This window comes from Wasmannia auropunctata, unplaced genomic scaffold (genome assembly GCF_000956235.1).
Source record: "Wasmannia auropunctata unplaced genomic scaffold, wasmannia.A_1.0 LD334171.1, whole genome shotgun sequence".
NCBI lineage: Eukaryota > Metazoa > Arthropoda > Insecta > Hymenoptera > Formicidae > Wasmannia > Wasmannia auropunctata.
In genome coordinates, this window is record NW_012028719.1 from 147,905 (window position 1) to 163,797 (window position 15,893).

Consider the following 15,893-nt stretch of genomic DNA (forward strand, 5'->3'; position numbering starts at 1 on the left):
TAATTTCCAAGACATTTTACACCATTAAAATGTATAATCGCCGACGCTCGTCTGCGGAAATGACCTTTTTTTTATCACGTTTCAGACAGCCGCGGCAATTTACCGCGGAACTCGCGAAGTGGAACGATATCATTCGGCAAAAAAGAACGTATCTGAACTCGTTATGTAGTAATTATCTACAGTAACTATCATTCGTTGAACTATCATTCGCAGAACATATGAAGCGATTTCTAACAGCCTCTAATACTTCAGGTTGAAGGCCTAAGTGGATTGCTGGCGCATGACAACAAAGTTCAAATTCCGAAGTATTTTATAAGATATCATTCACGTCGATTATCAGACAGAATGTTTATCGATGATGTCGATATCGATTATACCGTGAAAAAAATCATAACTCTTTGACCAAGATTATTTGGTTTGGAGGTATCATAAAAATTTTGTACAATGCTAAGTGCAGTGAGGGTCAAACTGCTTGAATTTGATAAAAATATTACCGGAATAATTACAGATATAAATCGATTTATTAGTCAAAATTAATGTAGATATGTTTCACTGTCTTCAATTGGCTAGTTTAACGAATATTTTGAAGCTTTAAATTAATAACATACTAAAGTATTTAACATATTTACATTATACATTATTAATTATACATTAACTAGATATATTTAACATATATATATATATATATATATATATATATTAACATAATTACATATATATACATATATATATATATATATGTGTAATTAATATACAAGCCGTGTAAATAACTTTTTAAACTGTTATTTTTTATATACTTCTTTTCCGCAATTAGATGATTTTTAAAAAATGTCAATTCCAAAGTACTTGAGCAAGGTCCAATCGAAATTCTTTTTTAGAATGCGTCTTACGCATTACGCGATTAGAATGTCAAACGTCAACGCGAAAATATAGTTCATTAAAAAAGAAATAAAAACATTATCGAGGATATGAACGACCGAGAGTATTCCGATAACACTGAATTAATGCTGCCAAACACGACGGTGATGATAAACAATGTTACAGCGTTGCCCTAATTGCAGCGTTCTATAAGCGAGTGCATTGCATTGTTCTCACTAGTTGCAAAGTTTCCAAGATTTTCTTTCGTAAAAGCTGTCGTTTCCCGAATTTTTTTATTACTATATCGTTATCCATATTACCGTAACGCGGCAATTTAAATCGCGTCGCTGAATATGATGAAGCTTGAGGGACGTTTATTTTCTTATTTAACTTACAGACTATACATTTAGAAAGTTGTAGCAAAATATAAGAGAAAAGTTATAATACAAATTTTAGAAACTCACCCGTTAATTCCATTACTAAGCAGTCCGTTCTGCATGCTATTCTTCCCGCCTTCTACCATGATCGAAATTACGTTGTTCCACGCAGGTTCGACTTACTATACATACGACGCACAGCTGAAATTAAAAAAAAATATTAATGAGGGCACTAGAAGACCGCTATGTGTATCGATATAATCTCTGGAAGCAAGGATGTCTGTTGTAATTGCTATCGTGTAAAAAATTACTTATTCGACGTTGGTGAACACGTGCGCACTTGCGAGAGAATACAAACATCGAACAGGAAAAACCGATCTTGTAAAGATGAGTGTAATTCTAGATAATAAGAATAATTATACATATGCACGTGCAAAAGTTATGCAAATGTATTACAAAAAATCAATGCCTTTTTTGTTATATGATAATTATTCTTTTATTGCTGCGGTCAATAATTTACTTTTGATATAGTTAATAGCTACCATTTTTTTTTTAAGTCAAGCGATAAAATATCAAGTGCGTAAAAAAAGTAACATATTTTTTGACTTGGCGAGATTATTTAGTTGTGGAATTCAAGAAATGACATAATCATTTAGTTATTGTTCTGAACGTAAATGTGACATATGTATTATTCATCGACGTTAATCAATTTGTATCTTTGCTCTTCTCTGTTCTTTTCGATCGCTCACCGCGGTTTCTAATTATAGGAGTTACTTCACCAAGGTTGATGCAATTGACAGACGAAGTTCATGTTCAACACCGCAGACAGCGTCTTGCAAATATTGCGCGCACGCTGTACCTACCAGCGACATTCGCGAGAGCGATTGTGCTCGCGTGCAATTTAGTCTTCGTTTACGGATGATTACAGTGGAGTTCACGGGTACGGGTATGGGGAAACGCGGAGTGCGATCCCATTATCCAGCAATATTATACACCACGTAGCGGTTAATCATACACGTACCATAATAATCCTTTTTCTCGATCATTTCGTCGCTCTTGCTCTGCAGACAACCGAATGTCAGCGAATCACCGATAGACATTCACTGTGTTATCTCTTTAATGTTACGGATTTTCGAATTTCCTGTACCGACTCCAAACGATATTTGTAGCTTTCCGTGTTTTAGCATGTTTACATTATTCAATAATATTTAATATTAGCGTTCGCAATAACTTTGCTCGGAGAATCAGAAAGGAGATAAGAATTTTAATTTGCTGACATTACCGATTTTATATTAATTGCTTTTTTTTCATCTCGAAGATACACAGTTCTGCGACTCAAGGCGAAATAAGACGGAGGGATTTTCGAAGTTATAAATACCTTCGTGTGCTCCATTAAGATTCCTCTACTCGTGTGCGCGGCACGAGTATGCCGAAAACGCGGAAATATTATATTAGAAAAAAATTAGTAAAGAAAGAATGAGTGATATATATATATATATATATATATATATATCACTCATTCTTTCTTTTTTATATATATATATATATACAGGGCAACGTGCAATGCACGTGATTTCATAAATTACAGAAAATATTTCGAGCCGGCAGTTTATCTCGGCGTGGTACACACGTGCAACATACTCCGCGTCAGCGAAAAACGATAATCGCTACATAGATACCGTTGCAGCTGGCACGATATAATGGCCGAAACACGCTAGCGATGTACCGCATGCAACTTTCACACGCTCGTTAGAGTACGTTGCTCTTAACTAACTTTTATCTAGTTTCTAAACCTCAATAACGTCTTGAAAGCTACATACCTACATTTTTACATATAAGTCTCAATGATTTAGTCAATATTTTCCATTTACGCCGCACAAATTTCAATTGAGTGTGCTACGTAAATATCACTTTACAATTATACATTTAATTATTATACGTATCAAATTTATCAAATGTACTAAAGTACGCATGTTACACTTGTATATTTTTGCATATATTTCATACTAATTTCATTCTCTATATGTATTTCGCGTATACAATATACATTTCAACTTTGAAATAACAATACAGTTACCGCAACTGCAATACATCATTCTTCGCGAATAATGTCATCCCAATTTTATTCCAAACAATCATCAATTTACCCCTAGTCTCTCTGCGCTGCAGCAATTGATTAATGATCAATGAAACTATCAATAATAAGTTATTATTAGTGAAGCGCACAAATTATCTTGGGCGCGTCGTCGAAGTAATGAGGATTTAATAGTTACCCGAATATTGCCACGCGCAACTCCGCTCTTTGCGAGTTTGCCGGCTTGAGTTAATATCAGCCCTGTGGTCGGCCCTGCAAAGCCCAGTAGGCGAGGGAAACGAGGATAGATCTCGGATCCGGAGGACGGAGATCTGTCGCGGCGCGGCGGCACTCTCACGCGCGTGCTGTTTCGCGACGCGACATCGCACTAAAGCGCTCGGCGGATCGATCGCACGCCGGCTACGTCTTCTAATCGGACCTCGGCGTCCCCGTTTGCGGATCTCGCGCGCCGCGCGGATTGGTCGTCGATAAAAGCCTTCGGCCGCCAACAAACTTTGACACTCGCCGCTTCTCCCGAGCCCCACCAAGTCGCGAAAGGCGAACGCCGCGGCCCGTCCGTTCGCCATTCACGCACTGCGGCCTTTAATCGCGCGTGCTTGTATGGGTGCGTGACTCGGGCATGGCGGCGTACTTTGACAGCGAGTCAGCTGACCAACTGGAGCCAGATAGCATGACGCATGTGTGACGGATACTTGTGTGCGTTAGCTATACGGACTTGCGAGTCGATACGTACACAATTGAAATTGGACTTTGTTACCAGTCGTGCTAGGAGGCGGAAATTTTTTACGATTCTTCGGGATAAAGTTCATACGAAATTTAGATTATTTTCAAAGAATGACGTAGTTGCGACGATTATTTCGTTCGAGTTAATAAAACTTGTTATTTCTGACAATTTCTAAAGTGAATAAGATCATAATCATTTATGATATCTTGGTGTTGCTTTTATCAACTATCGGTGTGGTTGCTAACTGTTCGTCATTGAAGAACTTATAATGATTTCTATGAATATCAGACAAATCGAAAGTCAGATACGTCGTGAAAATATATATTTTTTTTAAATTTTTTTTTTTAATAAATAATTACAATCTAGCTCCCTAAATAAATGTTTTGAAAGCCTGTGAATATTACCGTTTAGCTCCGTTTAGCTAACAAGACTTATGAAGATTTCTGAACATTCTGTCACCATCTTGCGATTGCGGAACGAGACGCAATGGGTCTAGCTAAATTTAATTTGGGAATGTTTTGAGAATGCATCGAGCAAGCTGCTATTTTTAGCCCTTTCTATCTATCGGAAAATACGAGCAATTTTTGATATGTAGAAGGAATATAAGCATGTACATCATGAACTACAATAATTTATTGGTATGCTAAAAGTGGAAAGGCAACACAGCTACATACAAGAGTAAGAAAATTCCACTTCTCGTAGACACAAAATGGAACACGTGTATTTCCTTTTTATTACATTGTTTAAAAATTAAAAAGCAAAAAATGATGAATCGCAAGAACCAGTTGCAGTTCTTTTTTCTTGACTTCGTCGTCGTGCTGTCGTCAGAATGTCGAGATTTAATTTCGGCTGATCTCAAGTGCCACCAGTTTTCTCCATATAAGGCACGCGACGATTATTTCCTCCAGTTCAACGTAGTCTCCTGGCCTCTCGCTCGGATTCCAACAACGTCAGAATATCCCCCTCGCGTACGGGACCTTTGACATTCCTGATTAGCTGTCTATTTTGCTCGTTCAGAAATTCTACTTTGACCTGCGTGCACTGTCCTTGAGATCCGGTCCTGCCGAGGACCTTCACCACTCTCGCCCGCACTATTGGTTTCTCCATGCTCTGGATACGCGAGCCTTTATCTAACTATGCAATCGCGCACGTAGAAAACAGCTCTCGTGCGTGTCGCAATAATCGCAATGCTGCACTGAGCTACTAACTTAGACCACATGCGGATCAAATATCGTCTTGACAACGTTCCAAGAGAGAAAGATAAAATAAGCCAGATGAGGATGCTTCAAGAAAATTTGTAGAGTGCGCAGACTGCGCGTAAGAAAGTTTGTCGATCGAAAAATAATTATTTAAAACAATCTTTTATCTTTGAACAAGTTACCTTACTCGCAGTTATTTAAAATTACTCGGTTTTACTCAAGATTGATAATTAAGATTATAATCTATCAGCGTACCGCTGTTCAGCTTGATCCGTATCTACATCGGTACGTGCGCACGTGATTTCAACTCTGCTCTCTGGCGTCGTTACGAAGTCTGCGGCTCAGCCACGTCGTAAATATTTCTCGGTAAAACATTCAATCCTGTTATACAAGGTATTTCTGCGTCATTTCTACGCTTACCTCGTCCGGCAGCCACTTCGGTTAATCTTGAGGTCGACATTTTGTCGTTGGAAATTTAATTAAACGTCGATACGCAAACACACCTTGACGACACCTTTCACGCAAGGAAAAGATACTGCAACTCGCTCATCGATACAATCGTTTTATTCATTTGTGCTTCAGTACAAACGTGACGTCCCTCGATAAAATCAAGACATGCAAGTACATTAGCGCCGAGGTCTGGCGAGGTCCTTCCCTCCCGTTTCTCTTCCTCGTCTCATTCTCAAAAAGAGATCTCTTCTACGCCCGCGTCTCTTTGTACACACTCGCACGCGCGCCAATCACACGATGCATTCACATTCTTTCCGTCATATAAAATCACGGTAGTGGAAAAAGATTGCGGTCTTCGGTATGATGGTCGTGCGACGACGTTATATATTTTGTATATCGATGTATGCGTACGTGGGGGTATGTGACATGTGTGTATGTATGTGTGATGTGTGTGCGTTCGTGGACACGTCGTATAATCCTAGAAGCGACAAATGGATTTGAATGGATTCTTACGCTTGTGCCCTCCTGTGCATTTTGCGCCCCCCTCTCGTTCTGCGAGCGGAATCGTCACGGATTTTACGATGAAGAAATTTCGCGCGATTGGCGATAACGCTCGGTGAAGTCTTGAACACAGAGCGCGTGGTATAATGTATGATCGAGTACGATCGACTGGATCGTTGCTCCTATCCCCTTTCCGCGACTCGCTGATCTCTAGGAGCGCGACTTGCGCGATGTCGTAGAGGAGGCAGCTGTCAGGTGACAAGCGGGAAATTATATCACAATCGAGCATGATCGGGATTAACCGCTAATTACCAAAAGAGACGATCGCTACGTCGGCCGCGTACTGCACGTTCAGATCTCGATTGTATGATGGATGAGTAAAATCGAGAGAAATTTACAGTATATACTCTGTAATATTGCTATATGAAGATAGTACGTGCGCTTCTTTTGAGATAAAACTTTCCAAAGCAGCATATCGAGGTCTGAACGCGTTAACATCAGTTATATCAGTTTAACAATGTATATCACGCGTGTGCATGTGAATCTATCATTTCGGATATTTACAAATGCCACTGTAAACACAAACTCTTAATCACGGCGGATAAAACTTCTTTTTATATCTAACAATAAGTATGTCATGTAACATCTTCTTCTTCTTTTGGTTAACATCAGGTCATTGGCAGCATAACGTAATAATACAGAAGGCTAATTAACCAGCATGTTTTTGGCATGATATATGCATAACCCAGTCATTTAATTGTCAATTCAGCAAATCAGAAATCAAGTTTTATACATAAAAAAAACACATAATAATTTAATAAAACAGTGAATTTTCGTTTTAAAATTGCCTTTCTTCTCTTGTCATTCGTGACGTTATCTTCACAATTACGCCTTTCAACGAGTAATAAGTACAAATATAATCAATTAAAATTGTAAGACACAGCTCTAAAAATATAGAAATTTATCTTTCGCCTCGCAGATTAAAATGCATATACCTTTCTCTTAATACATCCAATATTAAAATTATATGACGTGAAAAGCAGGCGTGCAAATACTTTAGCGAAAAAAGACATTTGATTTCACTTCAGCGCTGCAAAAATATATTTTATACAGCCAGATTTCTAAAAATCTCGATAACATTTCCAGAGATATATATATATATATATTTTTTTTTTCAAAGATATACATATATTCATCAACTTCAACAGTTTTTGAAATGAGATAAAATGGTAATCATTATATATGAATTGTAATTATAAATTCTTTAAAAATTAATATCTTATATCACCTAAAAATTGTTCTAAATTCATTGTTACATGGCAAAAAAGAGAAAACATTGTACAGTTAAGATAACGCATTGATAATTTCGTGTGATAACTACTGACTCTTCAAGGATTATCATGACATTATCTTGACTTTTGCAATATATTCGTAAGTAAACCCAAATATTTAAACTTAAATATTTTTACGATATTCCCATGCAATCTCGGTTTACGATAATCTATAATAGTAAAGTAAATAAATGTATATGTAAAATGAAATAAAATTAATATCAAAATATAAATACTGTTTATCACTTATGCATGCAGATACAAACGTAATCTTGCTAATTGTCTACAAAAAAAATATTACCGTTACCAACGAATACGATGTATACTCCTAATAAAAAATATCGCGCGAAAGAGAGATTATATATAAGGTAAAATATATGAAATTATAACTTTTATGATAGACTCTATTGCCTTGTCATTCTGCCATTGTTCGCTTATTAATACAGATAAAAAAGGACACATTATTACTATTTACACCTGTAGCTTTGTACGTGACACATACAAAAATAATATCATAACTAATTCTTTAATTGTTAGAAATAAAACTCGCCCTTACTTGTGAAATCAACACCTATTGCGTATAAATCGCCTCTCCCCGTATTAATATCTTTTCGTTGATTACGGCCGCCCGATTAATATTAATAATGTTTACAACGAGTCGCCATTGCGTGCAAAATAAATTGAGAATATCTACGATACAAGTTTTTAATCATTGCCGCCTCCGTCAATCGTTGAATAAATAAATCCGAAAACATATACTCGTGCTTAGGCCGCGAATCGCATTATTAAAAAATGAAGAAACGTATTCATTGACGCACAATCTATCTCATCTTTCGCTTTATACAGCTATACAATTACAACTTCCATCGTTCGAATATTTTTTTTTATGTACTACAATAAGTGTAACAACACTTAGTACTCGCACTTAGAAGCAACGCTCAGGCAGCTAGTGATTGGTCAAGTGTGAGCTTTTTACAATAAACACATTCTCGTCCTCCATCCTTTCCTCCTTTATAATTATTGTTAACTATTAGGTAAATCGTTGACGAAGTTACGATATGAAGAAAGAGCGATTACGTGATTATGTGAGACGTGTCGACTTCTACTGTCTCGTTGATAAAACGCCATTCATGAACGAGCCAGCGTTGCTGTCGGTGTTCGCGAATTCCTGTTCAAGAGCACTATTACGACCGTAAATATAATGCGATTCGTTCACCACCCGAAATACACCCGTTGCAGTTATAATTGAATCGTGGCGAACTATGAGTGTATAATATAAGATGGGAATAATGAAAGACTTTTGTGTTTTAACGATTCCGCGCGTGGTTCTACCCTGCCGACCTATATAGAAATTACTATTTTGTTCGCGTTCGCGCGCACGTTGGAGGGACACGGAGTCTCAAATTGGGCCTAAGGCTCCTGGCGAGTTCGTAGTAATTGGCTATAAACGTTCGCGGTTTCTTACTTCGATACCGGGTGACCCGACGTATATTTGCCGTCGCGAATCGGCCTACAGTTGTTAATGCGCGATTGAAGGTAGTCTAACACCTGCCTCTCTGGACTACTTAATCGCCTATATCCTTAAACGCCTATCTAAAGAATACGATTCGTTTTTTTTTTTATCAGATTCGAGTTCTCGTCGCGGTAACTTCTGGTAGCTACTTTACTTACTCGAACTAACGAAGATTAGAGTGTCCTCTTTTGCCGACAGGCAGAGATCATTCGATTTTGGTACCGCAAAACATCACTACGATCAATAATAATTAAGCACCCTTCGAAGCGTTAATGCTACACGATTGAAATTAATAAAAAATATTATACTTTAATAGAGAGAAAGAGAGACGGAAAATAAAATAAAGATCTTGCGATCACCAATGACTTAAAATCACGTATCAAAGTTCGCATGTCACGCGATTATTTGAATTAAAGACGAGTTACATTTCAATTTGAAGTCCCTATTTGAAGCGTGTATCCTTTTTCGTAGATATACCCCTTTCGCACAACGAGCTTCGTCGCTGGCGTTAATTAACATGACAGTTCTAATCTCTTCTCCAATTTCGAGATCGAAATAATCTCGATTCTCTTTCTCGTCGTTGGTACCTCTCGTATTCACGAAAGTATGATCTTCTGATGATATCCAGATCGTGGTTTATGACGGTCGTATAGAATCGTGATGTGATCGATTATTGTCTGTCCTGGAGACTCCTGTCGGAGTGAGTTTTAACGAAGGGATCGTAGCTTGAGCTTCAGCACGAAGTAAACGACCACTCGGAGAACGAGCAGAAAGCCGAGCAGAGCGACGACGTCCACCCAGTAGACCGCGTTCTCCATGGCCATCTGTTCGAGGAACTTCGTCGGACTCTTGAAGTGGCAGTAGTACTCGGAACACTTGAGTTTCGCCCGATTGTAGCCGTACACGGAGATCATGGCGCCCTCGAAGCCGTATCTCACGTAGCTCACGTACGAGAGGAACTTTAGGTACTTTGGTACGGCATTGAAGTTAACGAAGAAGCCGGAGAACAGGATGATCGGCACCGACATCACGGGTCCGATGAACACTCCGCTCTGCGAACATGATAATATCAACGGGATTAAATTACGGGAGGGAAAGATAGGAGGAAACGGGAAATCGGTCGTTTTCATTTTTTTTATATTTATGTATAGTAATAAGAAAGATCGTTCTTGCGGATATAATTTGTCGATCACCGGCATTACCTCCACGCTCATTGCTGCTCCTATCAGCAGACCGATGGATTGCGCGACCAGCGATGTCAGTATGCATATATTTAGGTACATAAGAAAACGCTCCACCTCCAACGGCTGCGACGTAATGAAGTACACGATCATTACGTATGCTATGGAGTACACCATCTGCAATGATTTACCATCGCGTGAGTCACCTCGATGTGTCTGGCTCTAATTGAACAAACGGAGATAACGTAAATTGCACTCACTTGGAACGGCAGGTCCGCCAACGTTCTCGCGAGGTAAAAAGCTTTCACCGAGTACCAGTAGTTCAGGTGCTCCCTCACAAATACGGACATTTCCGTCGGAACTGCGATAAAAGTGCGACACGGTGACAACGAAAGTTCCGAGTTTTCGCGAATACATTTTCGAATAAATATACCTGAATGAATCACTTACAAGTTAATATCGTAGGCATCATGGCGGTGAACATGAGAAACATCACCGTGAAGAAGACGCATCCAGCATTACTCATGACCTCCGAGGCCTCGTTGCCGATGTCGTAATAAATTGCGCCGATCAGGAAGCCGACGATTATATGTGAGATCAGTCTTACCCTTGTTAGCGTCTAGAAAAGCGGACACGGCGACATAAAATCAGATATCTTACAGTATAGACGTTATCGATAGGAAGTTTTCCGTTAAACGACATATCTTGTTTTGTGATAAAAAAAATTATACCGTATCTATTCCATATTATATAACTACATAATACAATTATTTGCGCAATTTTTAACATCAATTATAGAAAAATATTTAAAAAGGAATATTTCGCGAATTATGTATAAGTACATTGTATCTTACCATATCTCGCATCTGCGACAAGAAGGTCCTCTTGAGCAATATCCAGAATTGCAGCCAACCGTTCGTCGGGAAACCGACCTTTTGCTCTATGCTCTCCACGCTGTCCAGCAACGACGTCGTGCAGGAAACCGGCATGTTGATCATCGTCGCGCCGGTCGGCGGCTTCGCGACTCCGTTCGGTATCAGTGCGGTATCGCCCTCCGGTTTCGTCTGCTCCTGCGGCGACTCCTTGGCGATGTCGTTCGACAACGTCTGCGCCGCGGCGATGGCCGCCTGGTGTGACTGATAGTTGTTGCACTTGCCGTTGTTCACAGCCATCACGAGCTTGTGAACGCACTCGCCGTGCTCCCCGCAAGCGACCTCCATCACTGAACCGTTAAGATTTTGTTAACGCACCGCGAAAGAAGAGTTTGACGATGATATATTCACTTTGTGAAATATTCGAAATCTCAATCAGATTGAAATTAATCTTATCCTGAATCAGGGCGAAAGAAATGGTGGTTTAAAATCTTTTGTATGTATAGAAGCGACAATTGGAATCTGGATCGATTAGGAAATTTCATCGAGTGTACTTGCCGTAATCCGCTGGATTATGGTAACTCGGACAATCGAGACCCATCGACGACAAGAAGGGCACTAGGCCACCGACGTTGCCCTGATATATACACTGGCCTTCGGCAAGTAGGTACAGATGATCGAACATCTCGAACAGTCGCGCGCTCGGTTGGTGGATCGTGCATATAATCGTCCTTCCTGCAAGAAGAGACACCAGCACGAGTCGGTAACGGACTTCCTTTTTCCGTTTACGAACGCGCGAAGAGATTCATTGGAAGAATCGCGTGGAAACTTTACCTCCTCTGCTTAGAGATTTGAGCAAACTTAGACACTGGAAACAAGCAGAGCTGTCCAAACCGGAGGTAGGCTCGTCGAAGAACATAACCGGGGGATTGTTGACAAGCTCCAACGCTATCGACAGCCTCTTCCTCTGGCCGCCGCTGAGGCTCTGGGTCTGCGTGTTGCTGGCTTCGCGTAGGCCAAGCGTCTCGATAATCTCCTCGATCTGCCGATTCGATTAAACCAGAAATTTAAAAAATTGTATTTTGTAAACGATGACAAGATTCGCGGTCTCCGCCGCGTGGAGAGACGTCGAGAGAAAAAAAAATCGTGTTTATCATACCACTACTTTCTTGGCAGTCGCACTGATGTCCTTCCCCAACTTCAAGTTCGCCGAGACGGTCATCGCCTCGTAAACGGTCAGGTGCGGCAGAAGTCGATCGTCCTGCATGATGTAGCAGGACATCTTACGAAACCTTCTGAGATTCCTGTCCTTTCCGTTTATCAGTACCGAACCGCTCAAGTGCGATGTTCTGGAAAAGAGATATCGGGAAACGATTACAATTATCGCTCAATATATTATCCTAATGCGCCGTTAATTTGCCAAAATAATCTTACTTGTAGCCTGCCAATACGTTCATAAGCGTGCTCTTTCCAGCGCCGGATGGTCCCATAATAGCCGTTAGCTCCCCAGATCTGAATTTCCCGTTCACGCATTTTAGAATGGTTTTGTATCCTGCAGCAACAAAGCGGAGGTAATAGAAGAGAAACGGAGAACACACAAGAAATGTATTCCTCTATATTCTAAAATATTTCATCCGCAGTGCGGATTATATCGCTGGAGATTCGTAAATCTTTTTAAAATTTAGAGGCTTCGGAAATTGTGAAACTTTCCAAGCATATAACGCTACGCATAAGGTGGCATTATAAAAGAGATATATTAAGTATGTACGATATTATCCAATTTTAATTTATGTGAAATAACCAGTGCATCCACAGCGAATACAAAAATAGATAAAACGTTATTTTATAATGAAAATCTAAACGCTCCAATTCTGGTGTAGTTGATTGCCAAAATTCTCGCTACGATCTTGCCAATGTCGTAACGTTCGCCAGATTATTATATACCTAGACGCAATTCAAATTGAATATCCCTCGGACAGACAAAACCCCTGGCTGACCTCTTTATCGCTAGTGCAACTGCACCGCGGTGCACGGACGATGCAACTGCGCCGAAACGGCTACCTGCCCGTGCGTTTCTATCGATTTTTTCGGTCAGGTCGTTCACACACGTTGTGATGGAACGAAAAAGCCTACCCGATGGGTACCTAGCATATTCGATTCGCCACTCCAACCCGATCGCTCTAACATCTTGAATTATCCACGTCTTCGTTCCAACGTGCCGTTATTGAATCGATAGCGGCGCGCGGCGTCGAAAATACATCACACGCCAATAATGCGTTATTCCGAGGCATAAGCAGTTGACTTGATTAAAGTCAGATGGATCGCTCCGCTCGTCGGATCTCAATTTCTTTTTTACTTCCATTCTCGCGATAACGATCGCGCGCCTTGTGATAATGACTTCGCTTCGCGCGCCGCTAGAACGCTATTGGACTTTCTCTCCGGAATCGGACGTGCAGTAATTACAATTTACTGCTCTTCTTCGAGAGACTCACCTCTCTTTCTGCCTTCGGACACGCTGTAGGCCAGGTTCTTGAACTCCACGTCGACCGGTGGCCTCTTCGGGAGATGCGTCAATGATACCGCCGGCCTCTTATTGCTCTGACCCGGGCTGGCGCCGCTGTGGTTCGGCACCTTCCTGGCCAGAACACCGCCGGTGCATACCGCAGCCGCAGCCTGCCCGTTCGACGTGGTGCCGTTGCAACTGCAGTGGAGATTGTTCTGTGAGCCTCTGTAACAATGAAACGTTTTCGCCCGGTCGTTAGCTTCGCCAGGTTGTCGAGGTTGCCGACAGCTGAATGTCTGCATTCAACTCGATAACGCACGAGCTTAGCGTAGCTCTATAAAATCGCAGACATTTTTTTTTACATGTCTTTGCGTGACAAAATAAATTTCAGACGCATTGTACGATGACTAGCCTATGTATTGTGCTTCTCGTCTCCTACTTGAGAAATGCGAGCCGCACACGTTAAAATTAAATAGCTGTAACCTCGCCACGCTGAATGCGGACGGTAAACGGCAGGGTTGCGAATGCGCGTTGATTTATTCGGAATTAAGGAGATTTTAAGAGTATATGCGTAGAATCTTAGTTAACTGAAAAATGGGTTCGTCTTGAATGCACAATACCGGATAAAGCGACGATTGGATATTAAACTCGTCTCCTTCAACATTTAATGACGTTTTGATGCAATTCGCGTTCATTTTGCGCGTATTATGCCGATGCCATTAATTAATCCATTGAGTAATGAAACCGATTGTCTTGGGAAACATAGAGCATTATTGAACGTTAGATGCAGCATTGTAGAGGACACCGAATATTTAGTTCATGGTCGTTTTCAGATTCGAGGAACAATGGGAAACGAATGCGATGTCCCCTTCTATTAAATTTTATTCTTATTAAATTTTATTTTTTGATTTACTGTAACTTGCAAGTGTAATAGGGAAAATTTATTGCCTTGTATGTCCCGATGAGCATAAAATACGGCATTGAATTTAATTATCGGTATTACAAACGCGTATAATAGAAGAAATTCAGTTCTCCTCGGAGAGTCGTTTCTCTTTTATTTGCATCCATGTACCGCCACGGTGCGTCATTACACCTCGTGGCTAATAACGATTCTGCGTGCGCTCTACGTTTCCCGGTTGCAAACGTAGATTTTCTGCAATTTCTGCCGCGGTTATGGCCGCGTGAAAGTTTATTATTTTCTAATGTTAAAGTAAGAAAAAAATGTGAGCGAGACCAGTGCGATTTTTACTGCTTTATACGATCGTGTTCAATCGAACGTGTCACGCCGCTGGCGCTGCATCGATAGGACATAAATATTTCTGTGACCGCACATCTAACATTACCATTTAGATGGCTTCACTTAGATTTGCTTTTTTGCGAGAATCTCGGACTATAGTTTTTTTTTCATTCGGAATAATTTTCCCTCGGTTTTTTACTACTCGCCAAGCCTGCGATCAGTTTTATTGCGCGACTGATGTCGTCCGGCAATCACGTTCGTTGAAGAAAGATTTGTTCAAAGGAACGCAATAAAAGTGGTAAGTGCAGTTTGACATGGAGTAAGTAAATCCCGAGACAAAATTGCAGCAAAAGAACGTCGATATTAATTCGCAAAAAAGATCGGATGATTTGCGCTCGACGGACAGCACCAGTGAAAATAAACCCACTTATTCGCTGATTGTATAATCGGAATGTCTCGTAAAGATTTGGTGATCGAATAAAACCAACAGAACTTCACGCATTTATTTTGCCACCGGTGGATATTACTCACTTTCGAAAGCTTTACGTAGAGTTATGAAACGCATTTAAAAAAACTCGTCGACTTCGGCATTGAACTTAAACATCAACACGCATAAATTTAAAAGGACATAATGCTTTATTACTTTTTCATGCAAATTCTTTACTTTATTACTTTATTAAAAAATTCTTTAAATTGAATTTAAAAAATAACTTGATTTATAAATAATATAACTTGATTGTTAAATTACTAGTCTAGTCTAATTTTGTAACATGTAATGTTAATAATGTACTTAAAATTTATTTTCATTTATTACTTTGTAAAATTGCAGAAATATACGTCGATCTTGCAAATTTAATAAGTTTAGCAGAGAGTTTTTTCAAGACGCGTGTTTTTTGTATTTCTGCCGGGAAAAAAAGTTCCATATATAATTATATATAATTATATACAAAATATGTCCATATATGTTTCTTTCCTTTGTAAAATTATTCTTTAATACAAAATTGATAATAATAAGAAGGAAACATAAAAAATAATTAAAAGAATAATTTTAC

The 15,893-nt window shown here is 39.7% G+C and overlaps 2 protein-coding genes across 4 annotated transcripts in view; both read right to left on the minus strand.

Moving 5' to 3' along the window:
• Positions 1–3,877, minus strand: part of LOC105459671 (ATP-binding cassette sub-family G member 4) — a 31,272-nt gene extending 27,395 nt beyond the window's left edge. Inside the window, exons 1-2 of one of the 2 annotated variants that reach the window (XM_011705888.1) lie at positions 3,509–3,877; positions 1,323–1,436 (exon numbers count right to left, since the gene is read on the minus strand). In XM_011705888.1, the coding sequence (XP_011704190.1) occupies positions 1,323–1,381 (59 nt within the window). In that variant the 5' untranslated portion in view covers positions 1,382–1,436; positions 3,509–3,877. Of the gene's footprint in view, positions 1–1,322; positions 1,437–3,508 lie in introns of those variants that run through there. The other variant, XM_011705885.1, reaches the window with a different exon arrangement.
• Positions 3,878–5,799: 1,922 nt separating this feature from the next.
• Positions 5,800–15,893, minus strand: part of LOC105459672 (ATP-binding cassette sub-family G member 4) — a 17,931-nt gene continuing 7,837 nt past the window's right edge. For both annotated transcript variants that reach the window (XM_011705889.1, XM_011705890.1), the window contains 10 exons: positions 13,594–13,829; positions 12,536–12,653; positions 12,261–12,450; positions 11,936–12,143; positions 11,660–11,836; positions 11,084–11,451; positions 10,680–10,848; positions 10,490–10,590; positions 10,251–10,406; positions 5,800–10,100 (listed from right to left, as the gene is read on the minus strand). In XM_011705889.1, coding sequence (XP_011704191.1) covers positions 9,756–10,100; positions 10,251–10,406; positions 10,490–10,590; positions 10,680–10,848; positions 11,084–11,451; positions 11,660–11,836; positions 11,936–12,143; positions 12,261–12,450; positions 12,536–12,653; positions 13,594–13,829 — 2,068 coding nt within the window. In that variant the 3' untranslated portion in view covers positions 5,800–9,755. The remainder of the gene's footprint in view (positions 10,101–10,250; positions 10,407–10,489; positions 10,591–10,679; positions 10,849–11,083; positions 11,452–11,659; positions 11,837–11,935; positions 12,144–12,260; positions 12,451–12,535; positions 12,654–13,593; positions 13,830–15,893) is intronic.